At 53.1% G+C, this 11,037-nt stretch overlaps 1 protein-coding gene across 1 annotated transcript; it reads left to right on the forward strand.

Moving 5' to 3' along the window:
- Nucleotides 1–8,819: 8,819 nt before the first annotated feature.
- On the forward strand, nucleotides 8,820–9,670 carry CALML5 (calmodulin-like 5). The gene has a single exon (XM_008585692.1). The coding sequence runs from the start codon at nucleotides 8,919–8,921 to the stop codon at nucleotides 9,369–9,371; it is 453 nt and encodes a 150-aa protein (XP_008583914.1). The 5' UTR covers nucleotides 8,820–8,918; the 3' UTR covers nucleotides 9,372–9,670.
- The last annotated feature ends 1,367 nt before the right edge of the window (nucleotides 9,671–11,037 follow it).

Consider the following 11,037-nt stretch of genomic DNA (forward strand, 5'->3'; position numbering starts at 1 on the left):
GTTGAAGCGGTGCAGGCAGGACTGACCCATTGGGGTGCCTTCATTCATTTTGGCCAGTGCGTGCAGTACCTGGTGTGTGATGAGAAGGGCAGGCCGCCTGACCTCACACCTGGGCGGGGAGACAGAAAGGTAGACAGAAACTCCAGTGTAGGACGTGGCAAAGGCTGTGTGTCATATGCACAATGCTGCCAGTGACAGAGGGAGGGAGTGACCAGTGGAGGGCAGAGGAGCTTGGAGTGCTGCTTGCATGTGGGAGTGGCTCTGCAGGCCCATGGCAGGGAGGGGCCCTGCAGGGAAGGAGTGCAGAGGGGCGGGTGATGGTGGGCTTCTCTGAAGGCTGCAGTGTTTCTTGGGGGTGTGGGGGGAGTGATCATCCTACCCCTCAGTCCCCCAGGCCATTACAGGTTCTGCCTTACCAGTTGTCCTCTTGTGGGGACACATCTGGGCATTACTGCATTTCAACTACAGACATGTGGCCAGACCTGCTCATAAACCAGCTTGTCCTCTCTGGCTCCCTGCACAGAGGCGCCTTTAGGGGCAGGCACGTCCTGTTCTCTTCTTCCTCTCTGGGGTGACTGTGTCCCCTCCCCGAACACAGCTCTGCCCAGGGCAGACTGTGCCTGGACCTGCTCTGGTTGGGCCCCCTGGAGCGGCAGGCTTAGAGCCACTGAGGGGGGTGGGGGGCGTGTAGCAATCCCTGCAGGGCAGGCTGGGCTCCTGCAGAGCAGGTTTCCTGTGGGAACAACTCCAGGGAGGTGGTGTGGGTGGCTTGTGCGGGTCCACCTCTCCCCTGGAATTGGCGAGTGGAGGGGGACTGAGATTATGGGGGTCGCCAGGAGTCACCCCCTCCCTCAGGTAACGCAGATTAGAAGGGAGCTGGTGTCAGGCTGGAGGGAGAGGGTCCTACTCTCCCAGTCTCGCTGCTCCCACCTCGCTGGAGCTGGTGCCCTTCCTGTCTCTGCCAAGCCAGTGTTCCCAGGGACCAGCACAAGGAGAGCAAGTGCCACCGGGAAGGGAAGCATGGTTTGCACCAGCCCTGTCCTCGGCTGTGGGTCCTACACTTACAAACAGCACCTGCCTCCTTCCCTTGCGACCACACACCACATGGTCCTTTTCCTGGCCTGTATTGACCCAAGAACCACTCTCTCCCTGCTTCGCAGCATGTGTGTTATAGACAGCCCAGGGCTGGGAGGTGTCAAATCTGTAAAGCCTCCGAGCGATCACTCACTGACGGGGTGGCCAGGCAGTCTAGAGGGTGGAACTGATGGTGAAGAGAATAAAACCAGCCCCTTTCCTTTGTATGGTGCTTTATAGGCTGCTGGCACTTTCTTGTTTACTTCTCACGACAGCCCCACACAGTATTGGCGTAGAGACCCTGTGACTTCTTTTACAGTTGAAGGAACTAAAACTCGGAGACTTGCAGTTTCCTCAAAGGCCCACAGCTAGTGAGGTGTCGGTCCACCAAGACCCGAGTCTTCTGGCTCCTGGACTGTAGTCTTCCTCTAGGACCAGGTCTTGTTGAGGCCACGGCAGCTTGGCCATGTCCCGCTCTCCCTTCCCAAGCCCCTGTTCTCCCACCTCGGGGCTGGGTCCATGGTTCATTCCTTTCATTTGAACAACATAACATTCAGAAGCCTCTTCCACCAGGGCTGGCCCACGAGCAGCAGAAGAGAAGGCCGTGGGAAGTGCTTTCCCCCCCGGAGGGCTCACGAGCTTTGCCCTTGGGAACCTTCTGGGTAAAGAAAGATAAACTTTTCCTGCTCCCCAATTTTCCTTGGCTAGTTTTGAATTGTGCTTTTTTTTTTTTTTTTTTTAAATGCCTTATCTCAGAGGCCTGATGCTTTTCCAGAATTTAGCCAATGTCCCCAGCACTGCCTGGTCCTGACAAAGCCTCAACCATATCACGTCAGATGCCAGACAAGGTCAAGATGTTGCGGTCTCACAGCCAGGAAATCTGTACTTGTGCTGTCAGCACCCCTCAGACCCAGGAACTTGTATTTTTTAATCCAAGCACATGAATCCCGTGTTTTAGGGAATGTGTCACATGCTATTACAGCTTAACTGCACTGTTATGGGATTGGGGAATCTGACAACTTCCCACGTGTCTGTGGAGGCCACAGATTTTCTGTGCTTTGCTAACAGACCAAGTGTTCCCCCCAAAGTGAACATAATTGCTTGTTTCACATTTATGAAACTTCTATGACATGTTAAATGTTTCCCAGGAGACACTAAAAGACACCAAACTTGCAACTTAAAAAAAAATCAAGACCAAATCATGGCCTATTTGAGAAGCCGAAAAGACAGTCCCTCTGGTGCAGCTAAAATGAAGGAAACAAGAGACCTGCTGAAGCCCTTCCTGGGACTCACCTGGTATTGGGGTCTAGGATTTCCCCTTCTGGCTGGAAGCCCTATGGGACCAGAGGCCGGGTGGTTCTCAAGCAACTCTGTAGATTGCCATCAGGGGAAATTCAATTCGTGCAAAGAGAATGCTTTTCTTTTGAAAAATCCCTGGGATGGAAATCCAATATTTAAAATTTTATCCAGCTAAGTGTGCTTCTCTTGATTTCCTTCTTAAAAATGGGAGCTCTTTCAGGCCTGGGCTTGTGAAGAAAATAAATGAGCCATTGCAGAAATAGGAGGTACGCAGCAAAATAAGGGTTCTTTAAAAATATTTTATTCTATTTTTTTGTCCTTATACACACCTACATAGAAAGACCATATCAGGGCCGGCCCGGTGGCGCACTGCTACAGTGTGCCGCTTGGGAGCGCGGCGGCGCTCCCGCCGAGGGTTCGGATCCCACATACAGACCGGTTCCCGCTCACTGGCTGAGCGAGGTGTGGGCGCGACACCGAGGGTTGTGATCTCGTTGCTGGTCCCGGTCCGGTCCGGGTATGACACTGAGGGTTGCGATCCGTTGCCGGACACGAAAAAAGACAAAAAAAAGGGGAAAAAAAAAAAAAAGAAAGACCATATCAGATGGCCTTTTTCATCCCCCTTCTTGCACTTCGGTACCTCCCAGCCCACAACCCACATTAACACCTAGATTTTTGTTCATGCTTATATGATCCTGCTATTAGTGTTAATGCATGACACTAAGAAAAAGGTTGTCATGTTTGACCTTTTCACAAGCAGTGTAGGTTGGTATCCATTTCCTTGTATTTTCTCTAGCAGTAGATGTTTTAGCTAATTCAATTTTGCCAGCAGATTGGGCATAAAGTCATATCTCATTATTTTAATTTGCACTCCTCTATCTACTGCTGCATTTTACCATCTTTTAAATATGTTTTCTGGCCACTAAGATTTGTTCTTTTGTGAACTGGCTATTTATATCCTTGGCCCATTTTTCTATTGAGTTGTTTTTAAAAATTTAAGGGCTCTTTGCATATTAAATAATTTGTATATTTATCATGTTCCCCAGATCTATTTTTTTTCTTTGTTTATAGTCTTTGCTGCTCATATGATAGTTTTAAAAATATATAGTGAAATATGTCTAACTTTTCTCTTATAACTTCTGGGTTTCCATAATTATGCAAATATATTTCTATCTTGACTTTTTCGTTGGGTATCCATCTATTTGCATTTAGTTATTTAGATCTAAACTCCCCCAAAGGATTTGTGTGTATATGTGTTACAGCAGTTAATGTGATGATGATAATCCCTGTTTTTATCCAGCGTTGAGGCTTACAGCCATCTTGATGCTTCGGAAGATAGTCCTGAATCCAGAAATACACTGGCAGCCCTGAGCATCACCCTCAGAAGAATTGATATATTATTGTTTTTAGATGGAAGTTGCTGATTTACAAACTTGGTTAACTTGTTTTTTTCCTTGCAACTTTGAATTCTGCCTTAAGTTCTGCCAATAATAGCTTTGAAAGGAAGAGAAGTACAGGGCACGTTGAGGGGAATCCACAAGAGAATAACAGGTGACCCTGGACAGCAGACGGAAGAAATCCCAGCAGACCAGGCCTGCCCCTGCGGCAGACAGACCCCACGCAAGCCCATGAGCAGCACAGCCTTATGACAGGACTGAGGGTTGCATCAATCAACTTTAACTAGTTCTATTCCACCTGATTTGTTTAAAACAATGGGGAATAAAACATGAAATCCACCTTAGAAAGATTTCCATCTGAGACGGTCAGAGTTAAATGCCTCAGTTATCTGGAAAAATACCTCACTCAAAACACCCCTCTGAAAGTGCTGGACAATAGGGGCTGGTGTGTGGGGATGGATGAAGAGGCTCTGGGTCTGGGACAGAGAGCCCTGTGTGTCCCACCAAGATCCCAGGAGTGCCATCACCAGAGAAGAGAAGGGAAGGCCTGCTCTTGCCAACTAGCCCAGCAGGTCCAGGCAGACTGCGGGCACCAGATAAACAGTAACCCGTGCCCGCCCCAAGGCCTAGCCTCCCCAGAAAGAGAACCCACAAACAGTCTCCGTGAGAGTGGGGCCTCTGCCCTTTTCCCAGGGGACCCCCAGGTGTGACCTTATATTTTCGTAGCCCAAGAATCCCACTGCTGATTGGACAGGGATCTAAAATGGAGTGGCTATCTCCAGCTTCTGAGATGGAGGCGGGAAGCAGGTCAGCACAGGCCCCAGTGAGTGTGAGGTCAGGTGTTTCCTGACTCTGCTTAGACGTTCTGAGAACTTAAAACAGCCACCCTGGTCTGCTGTGAGGATACATATCCTCTGACCAGAGAGGAGATGGTGTAGAGGAGACAAGCCAGGTGCGGTGCCCAGCAGAGCTGGCGCGGGGAGCCACGGCGGCAGCTCCTACCGCTGAGCGCGTGCTTACCAGCAGCTCTGCAAGGCTCTCAAGGACCCTGCAAGGCAGGTTCCAGCATCACCTCCTCTCCAGTGCCAGCATTGAGGGAGAGCTTGGGGAGGTCAAGCAGCTTGCCCACAGCCACACCGACTCGACCCCGGCTCCCCAGTTCCAGTGATCTGAACCACGTGCTGTTGCCTTTGCAGAGAGTAGTGTGTTGTTTAGGGGTACGCAGGAAAGGGGTTTGGAGCTGGGCATTCCTACTGCTCATTGCTGAGGCAATTGCAATGCTGATGTGCTCGGTGAGGCGGGACCTTCCTGTGGAGACACGGCCACTCTCTGCACAGGCTCCTTCTCACTCCCCCAGGGAGAGCCGGGCTGTGTCAACGCTGTGGAGAGGTGCAGAGGCAGTGTGAAATCGGGTTCCTGCAAGGCCCTAGAGCAGAGTCCCCACTTTGGTCTGCGTTCCAAGACCTGTTTGACTGGCTTCTCATGAGTGTTTCACCCACAGACGCCAAAAGGTAGTGGAAGAACCTGAGTGTAGTTTTGTTCCTGGGGTCGAGCCACTGTGAAAGCTGCAGTCAGCTTTAACCATTTGCCCTAAATGCTTGTGCAGAAGGACAACCACCAACCCACATACCACCTCCCAACACATGCACACACACTGCACACGCACAAACATGCAAGATGCACTCACATGTGCACACACGGCTGCTGCACGAGGCAGTCCAATGAATAGTGACTCTCCCCTTCCTGTCCTTGGGGACTCATCCAGCTCTCCTTGGAGAGGTTTTCATCCTTCCTGTATCATCTGCAGAGTCTTCAATCCTCTTTCATGAAGGAGGCCCCTTCTCCTCCAGGGCCACAGACCTCACTAGGAAGAGCTGAGTTTCCATGAGGGGATGACCTGAGAGAGGGCAGGAGTGGGGGTGAGTCCTGAGGAGGAGGATCCACCCCCAGCGCTCGGTCAAAGGGCTCAAGTGCTCCCACAAGCTGGCCTGCTCGTCTCCTCCCTGCTGCACGTCCTCCCTTTTCTCGCCTGGCCTCGCCTGTCAGCTGCAGCTCTCCCCAGCCTCCAGCACTTTCCTGGTGTCCCTCACATGGCCAGGGCTGGATGTGGTGCATTCTCCCCTTCTCTCATGGATCTGCCTGGGTTTGCTTCTCAAGTGGCTCCAGGGGGCTCAGTGACAGGGCCTGCAGCAAGTGGCCACCCCATTTCCAACCTCAGGCTCCTCACTGGTGGGATGGATGGACGGTAGCCCTTGCTGCCTTTATCACACAGGGAGCCTAGGAGGGGATGCAGCCTGCGAATGTTTGTTTGCTAGAAAGACACCCACGGCACTTAGGCATTGCTGGGTTTCTGCCATCTCCTCCACAGAGCCAGGCAAGCTCTGCACCCCGGCTGCTGTGAATTAAACCACTAGAGCAACCAGGGGCTCCATCCAGTTAGCCTAGGTTTGGCAGCAAATGCCATGTTGTCCCCATTTCATAGCCCCTTGACTGTGTCAAGCCCCGCCTCAGTGTGGGTCACTCACGAATGACCATCCCTGGAGCTGACCCACAGGGGAGGGGACAGCACGTCCCCCTCGGAGGCTGGGCCAGTGCCACTGACTGCTGGCTCACTGAGGCAGGAGGCTGGGCGGGAAGGATTCAGGAAATGATTTCAGAGTTTGCTCATGCTCTGAAAAGAGAAAGCGCTACATCGGAGAGGAAACAGGACCTAAATGGCAGACTGAGGATGGAGAAGCCTCACCCAGAAGTCACGGACTTCTGGAAATGCCACTTCTTCGTCCAGAAGATGAGCATCACACAAAGGATGATCATCTCCTGTCCCACAACGAGACTCACTGGAGGCTGTTTCTAAATAGAAGCCTCTGCTCCGTATAGAGCTGTGCCTGGCAGAGTAGATGTTTAAAAGCCAGCAGCACTCAGAGCCTCGGCCTGTTGGACTTAACCCAAACCTCGAGGTGGACAAGTTTAAGTTTTCAGTTCAATCAGGAAAGGTATAATAAAATGTAGAGTGAATTCCTCCTGCAAGTATGTATTTTCTTGAGTGTTGATTTACAGCAAACACGAACCAGCTTGTCATTGAACATGAGACTTACCATAGCATAAAAACACCTATTGGTTCTGCACTTTCTACTGTGATCCTACGTACTTGGATTAGATAAGGTGCATGTATTATCCTAGTTTATAGATGAAGATATTGAGACACAAGTTTCCACATATGTGATAGAACTGGAACCAGGAGCTCAGGTCTCCTGATGTTGTTTGCAAAGTATTATCTCATACCAAGGAAAGATAATAAAAAAATAATTATTAAGCATTTGAATTTTAATCACAGGTCCTGCTAATAAGATGAGAAGAAAAAGAAATATCAAATATAGATTTATATCTTCAAATATTCCTTAAAAAAAATTAAGGTGCTGGATTGAATCTAGTTATTAAGAGTTCCACCCTTCCTGTGCCTCTTACCAGGCAGAATGCTTCCCTGTCCTGGCCTCCCGTCTGGACTGACATCTCCACCCAAAACTGGTTGTCAGTTTCATTGAGAAATTGATTGCTCAATATTTATTGAGGTCTCTGTACTATTCCAGCACAAAGATGAGATGGCAGCCCTTCTTCAAAATGTCTTTATAAAAGGAGTTAGACAATTGGAACATTTTTCTTTGAGTCTCTCTCTCCCTCTGTGTCCCCCTGGTGTTGGGGGTGGTGTGGGGTGGAGGTTCCTTGCTGAGGGGTGGGGAGCATTTGTTTGGTTGCCCTTTAGGGAAGGAGAGAGTACCTGGTCTTTTAAATCAGCTCAACCAAGAGAGGTGGAATTTATAAAATTTCTCAGGAGGAGAGTGAAGGAGTTTGTTCTTTATATACAGATGGAGTAGGGGAGGGAATAGGAGTCGATGAAGACCAGAGAGGACTTGCTAGAGGAAGTCATCATGTGGATTCCAAGGCAAATATCACCTCACAAGTGAGGGTCCCACCACTGGAAGGATTTGGGGATGGTTTTCCAAGGGAGGAGCTCTGGATCTAAACCCTGCTGCTCCAGGCAGTGGGCAGGGATTGTTTCCTTCCAGCAAAAAGATCTGGATGGAGGGTCCTGGGAGGTCCCCAGATGGGTTGCTAATGCTTAGTAAAACCATGAAGTGAGTCAAGTTTGCGTGGCGGGCACCCCATTCTGCAGCTTCCTGCCCCTCAGTGTCTTCTGGGCTGGACTGCACTGGCCACGTGGGCGTACCCAGTGGGTACGCCCACAGCAAGACTTCAAGGTCAGTGTCTCTACTCCCTGTGAATGGAACACCTGCTGCTCCCCTCCCAGGAATCCTGTGCACAGAGGACCTTGGACTTAGCAATGGAATGGAATTGTAGGAATCACTGAGTTAGAGGAGGAGTATCCAGGGTGAGCAAAAAGGCTTTCTCTCACCTCTGAAAGCACACATCTCATGTTCATTTAATAGACACTTCTCATCACCAGCCATGGTTCTGAAGCAACCCCAGCCCCTTGCTCTCTGGAAGCTACAGGCAGCGAGCCCCGTCTTCCATCTCTGGACCCGTTGCCACCTGGATTGGGAGTCTGATGAAGCCCACAGCCACACCCAGGCAGACTTGATGCTGCCACCCACCCCTCTTCCACCAGCTCCACTCTCAAGGCAAGAGCTGGGCTGTAGCCCACAGATACCCAATAGCCTCCCACGGCTTTGGGGCCTGCCTGGCCCCTGGGAAGTCTTCACTACCCCTGGCTCCTCCCCAGCCTCAGTCTCTGTAAAGCTGGGGGAGTGTGGTCAGGGTCTCTGTGAGAATCAGCTGCAGAGGAAACCGTTCCCTGGGCAGCATGCTCCTGGAGTGGGGGGTCTGCCATCCTGCCCCATCGCACCCCCATGCTGGGTTCCCAGGGACTCTCCCCACGGCCCTCCCACTCCCATTCCTGCATTTCTTGCTGCAGCTGGTCTGTCCCTCCCTGGGAGGAGGATCTCGCCCGAGGACATGTGGAGGGTGGAGAGCCCTCCTCCTCCCTTTGCTCCAATTGCAGAAAAGGACGGGGTTCGCTGCCACTCTGCCCTCCACAGACGCTGCTCAGATCCTGGACCTTGAGCCCTGGGAGCAGCAGGTGGACAGCTGTTGGCATAAGCTCAGAAGTTCCGCAGGTGCAGGGACGCAGGCATGGCCGAAGAGCTGTCTGAGGAGCAGGTGGCTGAGTTCAAGGTGGCCTTCTCCACGTTTGACAAGAACGGGGATGGCACCATAAACACACAGGAGCTGGGGGTGGTGATGGAGACCCTGGGCATGAAGCTCTCGGAGGCCGAGCTGCAGGTGATCATCGCCCAGGTGGATACAGACCACGATGGTGCCATCAGCTTCCAGGAGTTCCTGGCAGCCATAACCAAGAGGACAAAGGCCTGGGGCAGCAGCGAGGAAGCCCTGCGGGCCGCCTTCCGCGTCTTTGACCTTGACGGTGACGGCCACATCACTGTGGATGAGCTCAAGCAGGCCATGGCTGAGATGGGGGAGCAGCTACAGCAGGAGGAGCTGGATGCCATGATCCGTGGGGCTGACACCGACCAGGACGGGCGCGTGAACTATGAGGAGTTTGTGCGCATCATCACGCAGAAGTGAGGCCTGCGCCCAAGCCCTGGCGATTCCTGCGGGACACTGCCCCCGTGGCCCCTGCTTTAGTGGTGGGAAAGTCTGGGTTGGTGGATGGGAAATGACCTTGCCGGTGAGGGAGGCTTTGCTCGGCTGGGCCTGATGCCGGCCACCACTGGGGCTGCTCTGAGCCCCCTGCATCCGCCGAGACCTGGGCAGCAGTCCCTCCCTTCTCTCCGCTGTGGACGGGGCGCCCCCTGCTCACAGGGCCGCTGTGGGGATCCCTAAGCGCCCAGGAGATGGTCTAAATAAAAGGGGTGTGCAGTCCAGCTGTGTGTTCGGCATCTGATTGTGAGTGGGAAGCCCCAGGGCCCCGGCATGCACTTGGGGGTCGTTGGTGCCTGGCCTCTCTCACCTGGTCAGACAAGGGGGTAGACCCCAGCTCCACCTCTCACCTCCCCTCTTGCCCAAGGAAGAGGAAGGGTGGGTGGTGGTCCTGGGGTGGGTGAGGACACGTGGGCTTTGGGTCCAGGCTCTGTCTGAGCTGCTGGGTGAGGACCCCAGCCCGGGGCCAGAGGCAGGTGAGCGAGGCCCATCAGCCTCTGTACCCAGCCCGCTGCTCTTCAACCTCAAGTTTTAAAGACAAGGGTGTCTGCGTGTGTGTGCGTGTGTGTGTGCACGAGGGCATCTCGTAAGGTTCACGGAAAGATTTGTATTACCTTTCAGTTCTAGTTTTCCATGAACTTTTTCAAGTTCCTTCGTGCGTGTGTGTGCATCTGTGTACGTACATGTGTGCCTGTGTGTCTGTCTGTATATGTGCGTATGTGTGTTTTCGTGTAGGTGTGCATCTCTGTATGTGTGCTTGTGGGTGTCCGTGTCCGTGTGTCTATGTATGTGTTTGTGTGTAGGTTTGTGTCTGCGTGTGTATGCGCGTGTTCCTGTGTGTGCCTTGTGTATATGTGTGTACATATGTGTATGTATGTGTGTGCGCATGTGTCCTTTATTTGAGACACAGGAACTTCTAGATTTTTTAAAAAATAAAAGTGCGGCCCTGGAGATGACTTAATACTATTTCTGAGTGACAGTGGAAGTGGCCAAGTCCCTGGTGCTGGGTTGCTGGGCTGGGCCCAGGGAGGGGGGTGTCGGCCGGGCAGGTGCTGGGAGAGCTCCTGAGGGGTGTTTCCTCGGGCCGAGGGCAGGTCACCGCGGGGACACCGAGTTCTGGGAGCCAGGCCAAGGCCGGGCTGCGGGTCTGGACTCGGGAGCTCCCTCCCCCGTGTCTTGGTTCTCGGGGACTGTGGGATGCGGGTGCTCCTTCCGCAGAGGAGGGAAACTGAGGCGCGGGCGGTGAAGGGAGCAGCCGGGCGGCGGGGGGGGGGACGGTCAGACCCGCGTCCTCCCCGCGGTTTCTGTCCCGCGTGAAAGGGGGTGAAGTTCTAGCTCAGACGCCGGCGGGCCCGGCCGCGACAGCCACCCGCGGGGGATGCGCAGCTGCCGCCGAGTCGGTCTTTTATTTCCCCCCCAACTGGACATTGCCAGGGCGTTCCCCAGACCCTGTCCCCGGAGCCTCGCCCAGTCCCCTCCCTTGGGCTCTGGGGACAGAACGGGTGGGGAGGGGGACGGGGAAGGGGAGACGAGGAAACCGGCCGGGCAGCCCGAGCGACCCGAAATCCTGGGGGGAGGGGGGGCAGGTGGG

Source organism: Galeopterus variegatus, unplaced genomic scaffold (genome assembly GCF_000696425.1).
Source record: "Galeopterus variegatus unplaced genomic scaffold, G_variegatus-3.0.2 Scaffold3674, whole genome shotgun sequence".
Lineage (NCBI taxonomy): Eukaryota > Metazoa > Chordata > Mammalia > Dermoptera > Cynocephalidae > Galeopterus > Galeopterus variegatus.

Coding starts and splice junctions, on each gene's coding strand:
- CALML5 (XM_008585692.1), top strand. CDS start 8,919: ATGGCCGAAGAGCTGTCTGAGGAGCAGGTGGCTGAGTTCAAGGTGGCC.